At 60.8% G+C, this 16,625-nt stretch overlaps 1 protein-coding gene across 1 annotated transcript; it reads right to left on the minus strand.

The window, feature by feature from the left end:
* Positions 1-1,564: 1,564 nt before the first annotated feature.
* On the minus strand, positions 1,565-14,019 carry DRP2 (dystrophin related protein 2). Its single transcript, XM_050713347.1, has 22 exons — positions 13,912-14,019; positions 10,568-10,701; positions 9,737-9,893; positions 8,971-9,091; positions 8,489-8,757; positions 8,166-8,312; positions 7,580-7,658; positions 7,043-7,103; positions 6,864-6,925; positions 6,547-6,621; positions 5,887-6,088; positions 5,669-5,754; positions 4,910-5,067; positions 4,623-4,789; positions 4,356-4,467; positions 3,870-4,006; positions 3,534-3,599; positions 3,273-3,338; positions 2,853-2,996; positions 2,050-2,287; positions 1,814-1,940; positions 1,565-1,701 (listed from the first exon to the last, which is right to left on the minus strand). The coding sequence occupies exons 1-22, from the start codon at positions 14,017-14,019 to the stop codon at positions 1,565-1,567; spliced, it is 2,853 nt and encodes a 950-aa protein (XP_050569304.1).
* Between the last annotated feature and the right edge of the window lie 2,606 nt (positions 14,020-16,625).

A 16,625-nucleotide genomic window follows, 5' to 3' on the forward strand; every position in this document is an offset into this window, starting at 1 on the left:
CACACCGACACGCAGCCTTCCCTGCACCCTGCCATGCCCAGCGGCACGGGCATCTCCTCCCTCCGCCGCCCCGGAGCAGCAGCGGGGCCATGCCAGCCCTTCTCGTGCCCCGGGGCACCCACAGCACCTGACTCCGCAGCTTTCTCGACATAACGCAGCCTGAGACAGCCAGCCCGAGGGAGCCTGAGGGACCGGGAGCCACCGCCACCAGCAGCAGCCCTGCTCCAGGGCAGCGCGGGGAAGGGGGAAGGATCCCGCAGGAGAGGGAGCTGGGCTGCGCTGGGTGGGAAGTGCAACTACACTTCGTGTTAGGGTTTAATGGCGTGAGTCCGTGAGAGTATTTAAGTACAGAATATATATATAATATATAGAAATATATGCAAATTAAACGATAAGGCTCTGTTATAAAGATCCTCTCAAGATAAGGCTACTAGCTGGGCTGAAGCTCTGGTGTGGACTCGCCCCTACCCCACGAACCTGGCAGCCTCTCCCCCCGGCAGCATGTGCCCCGCTGGCCGCAGTGCTGGGCAGCAGCGTCCGATGCGTAAGGCGGGCAGCTGGGTGCTGTTAGAAGGAGTTCCTTTAAACCCCAGGGGGCTGTTTGGTGTCTGCAGGAGCATTTCAGTGCCCACCGACCTGGAGGACCCTGGGCAGAACTGTAGAGGAGCAGGATGCTGAGCTCTGCGCCGCGCGAGCGCCAGGGGACACACACAGCTTCCACCACGTCAGCTCTTTCTTCTGAGCCTTTCCGTGCAGTCCAACGAGTCCAAGCCTGGATGCTGCGGCCGAGCAACCCAGCCGGCCCCCGGGGAGCCCACAGCCCCGCTCCCACATGGCCAATGTTCCCCTGAGATCTCCTGGAGCTGGCAAGCATCCTGCCTGAACGAGGGAGCCTGCCGCAGCACGGGGAGCATGGCGGGGAGAGGAGGAGGAGGGGAAGCAGCCAGGCAGCTGGTTAGGAGAAGCCTCTGGCTTACGGGAGGTGTTAGATAAGGGAGGTCATACCTGGAAGAGAGATGGAGAGGTCAGCAGAACAGCGCCTGGGGCCAGCTGGTTAGAAGGGGACTGCTCGGGGGTGGCAGAAAGCGGGCGAGGGGCTGGGTGGGCAGGGGCAGCTCTGCCCTGCCTCGGGTTAGTGCTAGCACCGGGTGACATCTCCCTGGGTGCACACATGGGCGAGGGATGGCACTGAGCACACGGTCACAGAGCATCCCTGGTCACCGTCCCTGCGGGAAGAGCCATCCACAAGCAGCCAGGAGAGCTCACACCACTGCTGCTGCTCTGCCGGATAAGCGGGGCCTCCGCCATGGGTGGAGGTGGCTCAAGGTGGTGGCTGCAGCCTTGCTGCCATCGGGTCTGTCTGCGCAGCAGGGAGCTCTTCCAGGACTCAGCTGCTCTGTCCTCTGCGCAGCTCTGGCCGCCTGTCCTTGCAGGTAGGAGAGCTCCTCCTCATCCTCGCCAGTGCCTGCAGCACTGCAACCGCCGCGCTCTTGGCCGTGTGCGCTGGGGGGGGATCAGCCGTCGTGGGGAGGGTGGGATCGGGGCAGGGCTCCGCCGGGAAACCTCATCTGAGGGAGCAGTAGGAGGCCAGAGAGGGGGATTTCGCTCGAGTACCTCGAGAGCTGGGGAAGGCGCTCCGCAGCTTCTCCATGATGTCCTCCAGGCACACGCTGACCTCTTGCGTCTTGGCCTCCACCTCATCTGCAGCGGGCAGGGGGCTGGGGTGAGCGGCGCGTGCACCCCGCCAGCCGGGGGCCCTATGGGACAGGCGGCCTCCCAGAGCTGCCATCCTGGAGCTCAGCCCCAATCCGACCCTCACCTGCGGTTTCGGTGTCGGGGGTGTTGTGCTCCTTCTCCTTTGCCTGGCTGCCTTCGGACTGGTGCGGGGATGAAGCCAGGGAAGATGCCGCTGAACCGTTGCCATCTGACTCTGCCGGAGGCTGGAGAGAGGAGGGGGCTTGTCACGGCTCTCTGTCCTTGTCCTGCACCTTCTGGCCACCCCTTTCTGCCACCGCCCCACGGATGGCCCCCCCGTTATTTGCTCCGTACCTGCAGCAGCAGCTCTCTGAGCCGGTGCAGCTGGGACTCCAGCTGCTTGTTGTGGTCCTCCAGGATCTGCATGCGCGTCTCCAGGCGGCTCTTGTGCTGCCGGAGGATTCGTGCTTCTGCCAGGAGCTCGTCGTTGCGGGGGTCTTGCACCAGCTCGGGGGAGCCTGTGGCCAAAGTCGGGGACTCCACGGCCTCATCGTGCTGCCATTTCAAACGCCTCAGCTCTCCCTGGAGGATCCTGCAGGACAGCCCAGGTCAGCACCACCGTCTCCTTTCTGGAGACTGGCCCGATGGCTGACTCAGAGACAAAGCTCTGCCGGAGGCTTTGCCACAGGAGAAGCTCGAGGAGCAGCTTCTGACTGTCCCTGCACTGCGGGGAGGCCTGCCTGCAGCTCCTCCTCATTTGGGTGGCAGACAAAAGGCACACAACTGCTTCCGAACAGGCTGAGAATAGGGGCAGGCAGAGAAAAACCCTGTGCTGTGCTGAGCTGTGCTCCGGGCTGCACCTTCACCATTCGACAGGAGCTCAGGGAGGAGACAGTCAGCCGTGCCCTGGGCTCACCAGAGCCAGTTCAAGAGGGGTTCTTGGGCAACATGTTTTGGGGACGGGGAAATCAACATTCTGGGGAACAGAGCCTTCTCCCTTCCTTGGGGAGCACTGAGCCCAGTGCTCCCCTGTGGGCTTTAGGGCTCAGCCTCCAAAGCAGGCTCCACCCTGAGCCCTGCCCCTGGTCTAAGCCAGGTTTCTCCAGCCCCTTCCCTCAGACTCAAGCCCCCACTTGGAGAGCTGCCCATGCCCCAACCTGTTTTCATCCTCCAGGTGGGCCAGGATGCGCTCCAGCTCCCCCTTGTCATCCATGGGCAGGCTTCCCGGGACCTGCTGGCTGCCCGCGGGCTCTCGGTCCGTGATGGGGCTGGAGTGGCGCAGCAGGTACTGGTCCTCATCCCTGTTGCAGCAGGTGGAGGAAACACAGCAGTGAAGAACGTCAGGATGGGGATTGCTGGGCCCTTGGGGCTGGAGGGAGGTGGTTTTGTACGGGAGTTCACCGTGGCTGTTCCAGGTGGTGGAGCTCAGAAGTGGCTCCAGCAGCCCGGGTAGCTGGGGGTGCCCAGGAGCCTCAGGCTCCAAGGGCTGGGAGGGGAAGCAGGGGTGCTCTGGGTAGGTGGGAATGGAGCCACAGGAACCTGGCTGCACAGAAGCAGGGGAAGGAGGCAGAACTCACAGGCTATCATCAGGGGACAGGCTGTCGCTGAAGAAGGAACAGTTCTGGTTTTCCATCTCTGCAAGCCTGGAGGAAACAGAACTGGCTTGAGACACATTCAGAGACACCTTGAACGTCTGCTCAGCGCACCCTCAATGCAGCAGCACTGCCAGACCTCTGCAAGACCCCATGGCAGGCTCTGGCTGCCGTGCAGCGTGCTGGGAAGCACCTGTCCCCAAACCCCTCTGCCCCATGGCCACCAGCGGTGCCCGGTGCCGCTACCTGCTGGCAAAGTGCTCGATCCGGGAGTGGGTGTCAGCGTGCGGCAGCATCGGGGAGGAGGCTGGGCTGCAAGAGATGCACACTGGTCAGCAAGGTTTGCAGTCCTCACCCGAAACTAGGGCTTGGAGGGGCTGCCCTGCCCACCCCGGGCTGGCAGGGAGGCTGAAATCTGCTCCTCCAAAGACTCGGTGTCGCGTCAGCCCCGAGCAAGCTGCCCTCCATCCCGGGCAACACCCTCCATCCCGCTGCCTCCAAGCAGCATCCCCGGAGATGCTGCTTCCAGCCGAGGAGCCCACACCTCGGGCAGGGTCGGTGGGCACAGCCCGGGGCACTCACGTCTCGGAGAAGTCAGCCTCCAGCACGGACTGGACGGGCAGGTATCCTCTCTGCGGGTGCTTGCTGAAGTACTGCTTGGAGCGAAACTTGTTCTTCAGCGTGGTGGCAAAGTCCCGCATGTTCTCGCTGGAGGTGGTCTGCAGAGAGAGAACCATTGCCCAGGTGCTGGTTGGCAGAGTCGGGGATCACAGGCTGGCGTCCTGTGATCTGTGAAGATCCCTTCAGGCTGGGCACAAGCCCACCGTCAGCAGAGACAAGTGGGGAAGCGAGGGGGGCGCACGGCTGCTCCACCAGCATGAGCCAGGCTGGGCACATGGTGGATGCCACATGTCCTGGTGACCACGAGCCCCAGAGCAGCGGGGACACCGACAGCCCCCAGCACACAGAGGGGAACAAATACGTGCAAGGCAGCCACCTTGGGGCTGCAGCAGCCCCAGCATCGCGAGGCCACTGCCCTTGCTAGCCAAGCGCCGCCCGGCCCCGTACCGGGGTGTAGTACTCCATGATGGGGTAGTGCAGCTTGTTGCCCTTGCTGGCTCGCCCGGTGAGGAAGCAGGTCTGGCAGATATCCACGTTGAACTGCTTCAGGCTCCGATACCTGCAGAGAGCGGGAGGCCAGAGGGAGAAGCCAGAGTCAGCAGAGCTGCTGCATCTTGGTGTGCAAGGAGCTCAGCAGGGGGCGGAGAGGTTTATGTGGCTCTCGCACCCCACTGACCCCACAGTGCTGGTGGCTGAAGTCCCCACGTCCCCTACCTGAAGCCCTTGATGGGGCACTGCCGGCAGACGGAGCACTTGGTCTGGTGCTTCACCTGCTCGGCCATGGTGACGCGGTGCAGCACGGCCAGCCACACCATGGACTGCGGCTCCAGGTTGGCCCACTCCAGGAACTGGGACGCCTCGATGGCAGACTTGCCGTGGCTCTGGGACAGGGAGGGGCAGGAGGAGAGGCTCAGAGCAGGACCCAGCTGCCTCGGGACACTTGTTCCTCACCACCAGCATGTCCCCATGGAGGGGCCAGCCCGGGCCACCGCGGTACTCACGAATCGGAAGCAGCTGCGGATGCTGGGCTCCACGTTGCTGCCCCCGAAGGCCGCCACCTCCCCCAGCTGGCGCGGGACCTGGATGGCCTCGTGGAGCAGGACACCCAGGTGCCGCTGGTCGCACAGGCCCCCGGCGTTCGCCACTTGGCTGAAGAGGTCTGCGGCGGGACGGACAGGGAGACGGCCCCGTCAGACACACGGCTGGTGCCTGGGCACAGCCGGCAGCACGGGGGGCAGCTTAAACCAGGGGGAAAACACTGAGCTGTGGTTAAATAACCATCACCAGCGTCCTTCCAGCTCCCAGATTCAGCAGTTTAGAGCCTTCCCGAGCCAGAGGTTATGGTTACAGCACTCTTATTTTATCCCTGGGTGATCAGCACCCCCGCCCCCAGCATCCTGTGGCTTAAAACACAGCAAAAGGGGCTTCCTTTAATTTGTCTGACCCCGACTGCCCAGCCACACACCCCCAGGGCTTTCCTTGAGAAGCACTGAGCAGCTGCTGCCCCTTTGCCTTCGCCGCACCGCTCCTCGCAGCGCCATGCAAACAGGACCCCCGCAGCACCAGTCACTGTGCAAAAATGCCTTCTAATTTAGGCGGCGTAGGCTTGGGGAGGGAGGCAGGGGTGGCAATGCAAGCAGATTAGTCACCACACGAAAGCTGCTTCTCTGATCCTGCCGGGCAAAGGAGGGCTAAGCTGGGAAACAAAAGCACTCCCGCCTTCCCCAGGTCGCTCCGTGCGGGGCCCCGGGGGTACTCACACTGGAACTTCTCCTTGACCTCCGTCCCGCACAGACATGCAATGCCCGTCTTGAAGGAGAGGGCCCTCATCTTCCCGCTGCGGCCGCTGCAAGGCGAGATACGGCACAGGGTTTTTTTTTGGTGGGGGTTCAGCAAGGCAAGCCCGCGCCAGCCACCCCATCCCGAGTGGCCGGGGCACTGAGGTTTCCTCCCGAGCACGGCATCCCGGGGCCGGTACCTGTCGAAGACGTTGAGCAGCCAGTTGAGGCTCATGTCGACGCAGAGCGGCACGTTCACCAGGATGCCCCGCTCCTCCTCCAGCCTCTCGTAGAGGGCGGTCAGGCAGTGGATCACCTCCACCACGTCCATCGCCCGGTCGCTGGGCTGCAGGTCGTGCTCGTTGAAGATTTCCAGGGCTGTGGCCAGGGTCACCATGTCCACTGAGAGGAAAGCACATGCCTGCATACAGCTCCACAACATCCCTCCCTAGCACTCGCTGCCCTGAATTTGAGTTTACAGGTCCCCTTCCTCCTCTGTAAGCAGTGGATCCCCTCCTGCCCCTGCCAGCCTGCCTGGTTTCTGCTCTGGGTCACTCTCACAGCTCCTCCAGCCTCCCCCGTTGCTGCTGGGTGACCTCCTGTCTGCTCCCGAGGTTTGTAACTCTGCGCCTGGTCCCTTTGGTCTCAGATCGCTTTGACTCACACCTGCCCTCGAGCAGTTCCACCCTGACCCAAAGGCAGACTTCTCTCCAGTGAATTTGCTGCTTTTCAGCCACAGGCTCATCTTCCTAGCGCTTCCCTGGTGGGCTCCTGCCTCTGATGTGCTGATGAAAGGCTGTGTTCACTTAATGCCTCTACCCATGGAGACCCAGCAGGAGGGACATGCTTCCCACACTCACATCGCAGGGCTTTTTGCACCCGCCGCAGCTTCATAGCCGTCCGATACGCCGAGAACTTGATGTTGTTCAAATCCGCTGCAATAACACAGAAAGAGAAGAAGAAAACCGCAGCTGAACATCCTTATCTGCAGGGCAGGAAGCAGCAGCTGCTGCCCCCAGACACCAGCACAAGCCTGGCTGCACGCAGGACCCAGCTGGGGTTTGGATCCCATTGCCTTTGGGGGGAAAGTACAGAGGCCTCATGCCCCTTTTGGGGCTGGGGGCGTCTCACGCTGCACCCCAAGCAGCAAAAAGAGGTTCTATGGCAGCCTCCTCACCCAGCGTCTGGTACAGCTCCGTCATCTTGGGGTGGTCCCAGCACGTTGTCTGGGCCTGGTGGCTGGGAGGAGAAGGGAAAGAAACCTCGAGTCAGGCTGGGAATCCCTTCCAGCTTGTGTGCCCACCATCAGGCACCTCGGCAGGCCCAAGCCCCGTCTGCGCAGGGCAGCACACTCACTTGATGTAGTACGGCACTTTGTTGGGGGAGATGGCTCGCTCCCAGGGCACCTGGACCGAGGCTGCAAGGAGAGGAGCAGAGGTCAGGCCGACACCAGGCGCTCCTCCCATACCTGTAGCACCCCGTGTTCGTTATCCAGAGGACAGAAGCCCTTGGTGTCCCTCAGCAGTTTTCCCTCGCCACGGGCAGCTTATCAGCTCCAGCAGCTGGAAATGCTGCCGCTCCTCTCAGATGGCAGGACCAGGTCTGCAGAGACACCAGGGCCAACAAACCCCGCATCTGGGGGACTGCCTTTCCCTGCCATCTCTTGTCTTACCCACCCAGTCCCGGGGTCACCCAGGTGCTGCTGCAAACATCACGGCTCTGCACCCTCAGGGGAGGCACAGAAGTCCCGTACAGTGAGGCAGCACAAGGCTAGCCTTGGCAGATGCCTCCTGCCCCGGTCCCTATGCCTCATGCACCATCACGGGCACTTCCCTAGCTTTTGGGAGGGAAGGCGCCCCGCAGGCAGCGCGGCCGGGAGGACCTGTCACGTACAGGAGAGGAAGTGCTGGGAGCCCGGCCCGAAGTCCCGGTGGGCATCTTGGAGCTGCTTCAGGCGTTCGTTTATGGAGGCCTGCAGAACGGGACAGCAGAACGCAATGGCAGCCCGTCGAACATTTTGGATCACAGCCCCCTTCAGGAAGGCTTGTGGATGGACTCGGAGGTGCCCCAGCCACCCGGGTCTGCCTCCTTCCTTGCCTGCCTTGGATTTGCATTGCCCAGACAGCTCAGTCCTCACCTCCTCCCCCCACGGGCTTTGGCAGCGCAGGCCACATCTCCAGCTCACCTGTATCTGTATTTTCAGACATCAGCCCAACCACAGCTGGTACTGACCACCACCACCACCCCCAGTAGACCCCAGTTCTCCTCAGACAGCTTCCTTTGTTCCTCCCATCAACTTTTCCTGCTCTACAGATTTACCAGCCACCTTCCCCACACGTAGCTGATGCTCTTCTCCTTCGGGAACACCAGCTGTGCTGTCCCTGCCTGGCCAAGCCTTAATAAATCGTCCCTGAGGTTCAGCATTTCCCCGGCATCCCCCTCCCTGCGGGGTGTTTGCAGGGCCCTGACCCTTCCCCACCTGCAGCTGCTTCCAGCGCGTGTTGATGTGCTCCAGAGTGCGGGAGTTCTCCATGGACAGGTGGACATCCGAGATGGCGAGCTGGTGTGCCAGGTCATTGACCACTTTCACCCCGTCCTTCATGGGAGAGAGCTCGTCCTTGAAGAGCTGCAGTCCCATGCCCAGGGGAGCAGGCACAGGGCAGGGGAAGAAGGAGAAGAAGCAAGAAGGATGTCGGTGCCCAGGTGTGGTCCCTCTGCTACAGGCTCCCGTGGGCCGTGCCCTGCTGCCCGTCCCTCCTGCACACCGAGCTGCCCCGGCTGGAACCTCGGAGCCACAAGTACCTTGGTCGACTGGATGTGCTCTGGCAAGGAGTCGATGAAGAGGTCCCCGATGGGCTCCCAGGTCTCACGCACGCTTTCAGCCTGGTCCAGCGTCGTGCTGAGCTCCTCCATGGCCCCTTTGATCTCCAGCAGCTGCTCCAGCGTCCGCTCGATGTGCCGGTGCTGGTCCACGCAGCGGGCCGTGAGCTTCTCCCACAGCTCGCTGGCCACGTTCGCCTGCTTCCAGACAAAGCGGCTGATGTTCTGGATGCGGTGCCGGGGAGAGACATCTGCGAAGGCAAAGCAAAGAGCAAAAATGAGAGCCTGGGACAGAAGCACAGCTCTGCGCTGGTCCCATCTTCTTCCCAAGGACAGGGCACAACCCTGTGCATTATGGCAAGAGGCCCAGCACTGATGTGCCACACCAACCACCTCTGCTCCATCCTCCCCAGTCCAGCCCAGGAGGAGCCATGGGAGGACAAGAAAAGGGGAACTCAACAGACCTTTGATTTCTGAATTTGGCTCTTCCAGTTCCTCAAACGGATGCTGGGAAAGGAAAGCCTGTGCTGACTCCAGGACAGAGTAAATATATGGCCCCCGGGACTTCACTTCTTCCATGAAAGCCTGGAGAGGAGAACAGAGCACAGAGAGGAGACGACAGGCTGGGCTGCAGAATTACATCCTGCTGCCCTTTCGCCGAGGGCTGCCGTGATTTACTCATCCAGTGCCCAAACGAACCACCCACGGTGACATCAAGGAAACATTGCCAGAGAAAAAGTACCCAACCCTCACTGGAAACACAGAGAGAAGTTAACAGAGAAACATTTCTGCAGTGCAGGGACAGAATGGCCACCAGCATGGAGAGAGCAGGGCTGCAGCTCTGCTGGGTGGGGATGGCCAGACAGCGAGACGGGGACAGGGCGTGCTGGGCCAGGGCTGCGCAAGAGGAACCGCCTTGTCCACGATGCTCCCCCTGGCATGGCGTGGAGACGCAGAGAGCACGGCCACACCACCGCTGTGCCAGCAGCTGCTCAGCAGTGGGTCTGGCTGCTGGGGGAGCGAGGAGGGGAGCAGCAGGGTGCCCCGAAGCAGTGTGGCCACCAGGGACAGCTGGTTGGGGTTGGGTTTGGGGTTGGGGTGCCCTCTCCTGCCCTCCAGCTGCAGCCTCTGTGGTGCTGCCTGCCGGGTCAGCGATTTCTGCTCCGGGAAGCGGCTGGTGCCGGTGAGGACGAGGGACAGCAACCGTAAGCAAGGCGCAGGGGAGCGTACCGCGTGCGTCTCCTTCTCCTGCTGCACCAGCAGGACGTCCCCGCGCAGAGGCAGCTGCGCCGACAGCTCCTCATCCTTCTGCCCCAGCCAGTCGATGATCTCCTGCAGGGGCACCTGCAGCTTCCCGCTGTGGTCGGAGAAGGCCTCCAGCCGAGCCCTGGCACGAGAGCGGGGACAGCACGGGGGTGCTCAGGGGGGCAGGACCAGGGGAACCCGCAGCCAGCCGAGATGCTGTGGCACCAGGCGGGGAGGTGCTGGGCAGACGGAGCTCCACAAACACCCCAAACCTCGCAGCCATCAGCAGGGATGGAGCCGCTCTGCGTGCACCCAGGTTGGTCTGGGCTGTGCTCTGGGTAGCACGGGGGGCTTGGCTCCATGTCTGCGTGGCTGGGTGGCTTCCACCCAGGAGCCAGCGTTGAGGCAAGAGACAATTAACATGCCCCAGTTAAGCTCTCCGTCATGTTGCCACCGCTGCAGCTGCAGCCTCAGAAGGTCTGGAGAGCCCATTCCTCTGCTCAGCTGGAGAGGGCTCCCAGCAAAGGGGCAAGCACAGAGGTGGGGGGAAAAGAGGCAAGACATGGAGGTGGCAGCAGGGAGGCTGGAGAAAGCAGCAGAGTGAGCAGGGATGAGGATGGGAGGGAGAGAAGGAAGGGAGGGGTGGACCTAGAGAGGATGCAGTGTAGGGAGAAGACTCAGAAGTCCTTGCACAAGAGAAGAAACAAAGCCAGGGTCGCTGTGGGTAACGCAGGGACGAGCTCAGCAACCTCCAACGAGCATGCGCGGCCCACGAGGCTGGCAGGCCAGGAGCTTGCTCCAGGCAGGGACTCTTACCGAAGGCTGTGGGATTTCTTTTTGATCTCGTTCCAACAAAGATTCATCTCCAGAGGGTTCTGGGGCCCAGCAACACTGCTGGGAGCCCGGGGGCTTACACACGAAGGTCCTGCGCCATCCTGAGAGCCTTTAACCTGGGCAGAAACAGACAGAGCTGAAACGCTGCGCCCAGCTGCCAGCGCTCAGGCACCCGCCTGGGTGCAACGTCCCCTCTACCATCACCGTGCCAGGGGGCACCCATCCCCTCTGCCATCACCATCCCTGACTTTTCAGCTCTCGAGGGGCTGCACCGCTCTGCAGGGGGATGCTGGCTGCTCCAGGGAGGTGGGCGCAGCAGGCTCCACTGTTCCTAGTGACCAAGGGGACCTGCCAGCCTCCTCTACGCCACCCGCAGCTCTGTGACTGCCACCTGCTCCCCTGCAGAAGCACCAGGCTATTCTCTGCCTGCACCGCAGATCTGAGCTGATCCCCGCAGATGCTGCTTCTCCTCCGCACCTCCCCAGAACCAGCAGTGGCACAAAGGATGCTCTGAAGGGCTGGGGAGCAGACGGCAGCCAAACCTGAGCCGGTCCCTGTGCAGTGTGAGCACCTCCAGCTCAGCCCTGCACAGCCAACAGCTGAGCCCGACACCCCCAGGGGACCCTGCCTGGAAAAACGGGTGCTAATCACTGAGTAATAAACCCTTGGTGGGCGGGGAATCCTGTCCTACGCCTCTTGCATTGTATCACACTTGCTCCCTCTTGCAGTGGCAGCAAAGGCATTGTGCTAGCTGGCCACACCAACGCACACTAGCATCTCACATAGGACCTGGTGGGCAAGAGGGGATTTCCTCTCCAGAAGAGTGGCCTGGTGCACAACACACAAACACATTGTGATGCCAAGTGAGATGCGCTTGGCTGAGGAAGAGGCAGTGTTTTACTCTAATGCTACCTCGATATTAGAGCTCATTTGGGGTAATTATCCCCAGGTGATTAATCAACCATGATTAACTGCATTAGCACTTTCTAAACAGTACATGCAACAGGCACCCTTTGCTGGGGAAGGGAAGGAGCAGACACGGCTTGCTGCCTGCCCACGGGCTGCCCGAGCACCCCAGGACAGGCGCAGGGCAGCAGGGCCCAGGTGCAGCGCAGAGGAGCAGCAGGCAGGAGCAACCCAGACCCAGAATTTGGCCGTGCAAGTGAAACAATGCTCACCCCGTGCTGGTTCTCAGGGAGGAGTCGAAAGCTCACCGAGTGCTGCTAAGTCTTCTTCATCTAAAAACATCTAACGCCAGGCGGTTCTCTGCCCCCCACACACCCTGCCGCTCCAGGAGCATCAGGAAAACACAGAAAACTATCGCCCACAGAGTTCACAGGAATCTCGGGGCCATGAATAATGAATCACTCAAGCTAAAACTGCTGCTCGCACTTAGGAGAAAATAAATAAAACCCCACAGTCTACGTGCGCACCTCCTCATGCCACCAAAGTAGGTTAGTCCCACTGCACTGCCCAGGAGCACCCGGCCCTCCGCTCCGTGCCCGGGGGTGCCAAGGAGAGGATCGAGCTGCAGCACGGCTCAGCACAAAACAGTCTTCCCCACCCCGTTTAAGACGATGCTAAAAGCCCACAACCCGCAGACTATCACCTGCAGACGAGCCAGGGATGGTGGCCAAGCACGGGCCAGGCGTTGAACACCTGCCCCCCTGCAAGCGAGCAGGGAGCAAGAGCAGCGCCTTCCCCCTGAGCATCCCCTGCCCATCCCTTCCCCATGGCTGCAGCGGTGGCAACCTGGATCCAACCCCCTCTGCCCTCAACAGGTTTATTTTCAGGCCCAGCACACTCACGCGGGCTCCGGTCTGCCTGTTCTTGGTGCAGCAGGGCTGCTCGGAGCGGCCGGGGGAGCAGGCATCGCCTCCTGCCCGCTGTGCAGCACCGGCCGGCAGGCAGCAAGCGCTGCTGTGAGCAGGGCTCGGGTCTGCCCCCGGCACTGACCCCCCAGGAATCTGGAGGGGGGCGGCCGTGCCTCCTCCCGGCCTCAATCCCAGCTTTGTCCGGCAGCATTCCTGAGGCCTCCAACCTGCCTTAACCCCCGGGGTGCCGCTGCTGCAGAGCCCCTCGGCCTCTGGTGCCCTGCAGGGTGGGCTGTCAGGGATGGGCTTTACCCAGGGACAGGTCCCAGCAAGCTTTGGCTTCCCTGGAGGTAAACCTGCCCTTGAGACGTGACCCCAAGGAGCCAAAGGTGCCCTCTTCGCCCCAGCCCGGCACTTGGTGCCAGCACGGCTTCTCCTGCCCATCCGGACTGGGTGCAAAGAGTTTGTTTTTGCCAGCAGGCTCCGGGCTGGCTCCCCGTGTCCCCCACAGTGCTGCCGGCCAGCATTGTTCCCATGCTCTCCTCCACCTACGGGAGGGAATGAAAAGCTCCCTGTCTCCCTGCCTCTCCCTCCCTGCACATCTGACCGCTGGTGTCCCTGGGGCTGGCAGTGCCAGCCTCCCCTCCCACCACCCCGTCCCCTCCGTGTCCCAGTCCCCCAGCCCCAAGGGGTGCAGAGGGGCTCAGCCAAGGTGGGGCCGGCAGCAGGACAAGCAAGGACATGAGAAGAAGGTTGTTTCCTCCATGGCAGCACCTACACCTGCACGAAGGAGGCGCAGAGACCCCTGCAGCCTCGCTGTTAATGTGTCCTGAACACACCGGTGCCCATGGGGCAGAAAGCCAGGCTCAGGCAGGGATGGGGGAATCCTCGAGTGGATACGACCCCAGACAAGTGTGTTCCCACCCTCCAGGTGGGACCGTCTCTCCTCTGCCCTGTCCTGCCACATAGCCAGGACTTCCAGAGCCTTCCGCTCTCTGCCCAGTGTAGGTGAGCAGCCTGTGCAGAAACGCTCAGGGAAGAGAGGGGAGACCAGTAGTGTGAGCACCCTCCGTTCCTCGAGAAAACCAGCCCAGAAGGAGGACAGGCTCCTCTGCCTTACAGCATCTCAGCCTTGGCTTTCACCAAGGCCTTCGTTCTGAGCTCTTCTCCGCAACCAGAAAGATTAGAACCATACCTTTCAGCAAAAGCTGACATTCCTCCACATTTCCAGGAAAAAGCAAACCCAGCCAGATAAGTAAGAGCTGTTGACGGCAGCCTCGTGTTCTTTATTCTGAAGGCAGCTTGAAACCCAGCTCTGCGGGTTGTCTCCCGTGCTCTACTTCGGGAAACACTTTACAGCCAAAACGCTCGAGGAGAGCTAACGTCCTCATTAAGCGGGAGGCGACGAGGGGCTGGAGCTAAGAGCTTTCCCCCCCAGCAGGAGCCGAGGTCCCGGCGTGCTCCCCAGCCCCGCGCAGCCGCCGCGCAGGAGGGCTGCCAGACCCTGCTTACCTGAGGCAGCGGGTGGGCAGCGCCGCTGTGCCGCGCCGGGGCCGCGCCGTGCCACTCAGGACATGGTGGGAGGACGTAAGGCCATTCCTGCATCACCAGGGGCTGCATCAGAGCCGATGCTCATGGGGATGGAGACGGCCTCGGGCGCAAGCACCTGAAAGGCAGCGTGAGAGGTTTGGGGTCAGCACCTCCCCATCCTCAGCGCGCACCCCCGGCGGAACCCGGAGGCTAAATGCACTTGTCGTTGCACTGATGCTGCAGTCTCTTTTCGTACAAGTGTCCAACTCTCTTTTGCATCTAGTTATACAATTTGCTGTAGCAATGTCCTGCGTGCGTGAGTCCCACAGCTGCGTCTTAGAAAAGGGCTGGGTTTGCTGCAGGACAGGGGATGCACCGAGTTTAAAAGCAGAGGGCAGAGAGGCTCTCACTGCACTCCGGACACTGTCACAACCACTTCTGTTTGGACATAAAAAACATATTTTACAAACATATTTTTTCCTCTTATGTTCAGAAACAAAATTTTCCAGCACCTCAGTCCCTCACACATGCATCTCATATAGCCAGCTACCTTTTTATGTGTTCTTACTCGTTATGAATTATGAAAGTCACATTTTTGTTCAGAAAACCATAAGACCCAGAAAACCTGTGAGCAGTGTCCCCTTCATCTGTTCTACAGATCTTAGTAAAACCTCTGGTCATCTTGCTGGTTTCTTTATTTACTGTTTGGAGTCTGAGCCAAAACAGTGTTTTTTCCCATTGCCAGCACCAATTCCAATTTACACAAAGCCATGAGAAAATAAAGCCCAGAGGGAAAGGTGCATGGCAATGATTTACCAGAAACAAGCAATTTCCCACCACAGAAGCACGATCCCAGAGCTCTACGTGTGGCCGGAGCCAGCAGAGGAGCCGAGCACAAACACGCACAGCGGGATGGAGACACAACGCACAAAAGCCGTGACTGCTGCACAGGGCTTTGCCCACGCAGGCTCAGCACTCGGGGGACAGACCAGCAAAGGGCGATGCTGGAGTATTGCTGGGGCCGGGCTCTGCCCCTCCTGCCCAGCCTGGTGGTTATTTTCCTGCTTTCAGAAGGAAACAGCCGCCTGGCCAAGCAGAGATGGGTGCAGGGGGAGAGCCCCTGTCCCTGGCACCTGCTTCCCACCACCCTGCTTCTGCAACCCTCGCTCCCTCTCCTGAGCTTCCACTGCCTTCCCTCCTCCATGACACACGCGAAGAGAACAGCTTACCCTGTTATGATTTTTTTAATCCCTGAGCAATTTCTACTGCCGTAATGCTCTCCGTCTCCGGCAGAACGGCCTGTGCTGAGCTCTCCAATATGCTGATAATCCAGGGGCCTGCCCTCTCCCCTTCCTGCCACCTGCACAGATGAGCATCGCAGACCGTGCACCGCAGCACCCTCATCCTGCTCCTTTCCCCGGAGCTGGCAGGGTTATCACGGCACGGCAGCAGTTACAAATTCCAGCGTCCACAGAGACCCCCTTATGCAACACCAAGGGTGCAGTGGATGATTTCTGCCTTTGACAGGAGATAATATACCCTATTATCTCAGTGCTTGTGCTCTTAGTGCTTCTTTCTGCATTCTGCTCAAGGAGAAGTCTCCGCGCACAGGTTTGGTGCAGTTCTGGAGAAGGGGAAGGGAAGCCTTGTCCTACAGGTGCCCATGGGTAGGACTGGTGGCTCTCACATGCTCTGCCCGCGTTATGGAAAGAAGAAAAGCCCTTTTGGCACCTCCTGGGTGCCGGGCCTGACCTCCTTCAGCAAAGACAAGGTCCTTCAGGACACAGAGCCATGGTGCAAGGGAAAAGAAGCCTGTCCAAGGCAGCAAAGCCCAGATGCGGAGAGCCCGAGATGATCTGGAAATAGCTCAGCTGTACAGCAGCCAGCACAAAGGCAGACATTCAAGGGGAGAGACGACCAGACGGTGAGGCTCGACTGCAAGCTAACCAACATATGATCGCTTCACCAAATCCCCAGCTATTACAGGAGAGAGAGAAATGCTCCTGCTCTGCTCCTTTGCTGTGGCACACAATAACTCCAGGTCTTGCAGTTGTAGCGTAGTGGTGCCGCCAGGCACCATCGGGGCACTGCAGCACGTGCAGCAGGTGTTTTACGGATGCTTCTGGGCTAAACATCCATTGCTTGCTGCTGGTGCTTCCCAAGCTCCGGGGCTGTGACCCCCCTCACCTCTCCCCCACCAGCATTCACCTCGGGCGTGCTACAGCCAAGCGACACGATCAGTCCCAGAAATGCTGGCAGCTGAGCCAGCCTGGCTAAAAACGCGTGTTAAACAGATGCAGGCATTCAAAGGGGAGGCAGAGGGCACAGCACAGGGAGGGGTGTCATTAAAAGCACTGCTTCCACAAGGTGAGAGGCAGAAGCCTCTCCCAGGAGCTGGAGCAGGACTGGGATGCAAGAACTGAGCTGCAGTCCGTGCAGGATGGCTGATGCCACTGTCTGCGTGGGAGCACAAGGGGACGGTAAGGAGCCTGGAGCTGCCCTGTCCCACATCAGCCCTGGGGCACTGCGAAAGCATCGCCTCAGCACTGCGCTCCCAGGGGCTGTGGCCAGCTCCGGGCCCTCCTACCAGCGTGAGGGAGGCTCCAGGACGTGGCGCTCACCCTACAACAGCCATTTATCAGTGTCCGTACCTGTCTGCTGCAAGAACCGGCCCCACAGATCCAGAGCTGCAGTTC

The sequence above is a fragment of the Cygnus atratus genome, chromosome 13 (assembly GCF_013377495.2).
Source record: "Cygnus atratus isolate AKBS03 ecotype Queensland, Australia chromosome 13, CAtr_DNAZoo_HiC_assembly, whole genome shotgun sequence".
In the NCBI taxonomy this organism is placed as follows: domain Eukaryota; kingdom Metazoa; phylum Chordata; class Aves; order Anseriformes; family Anatidae; genus Cygnus; species Cygnus atratus.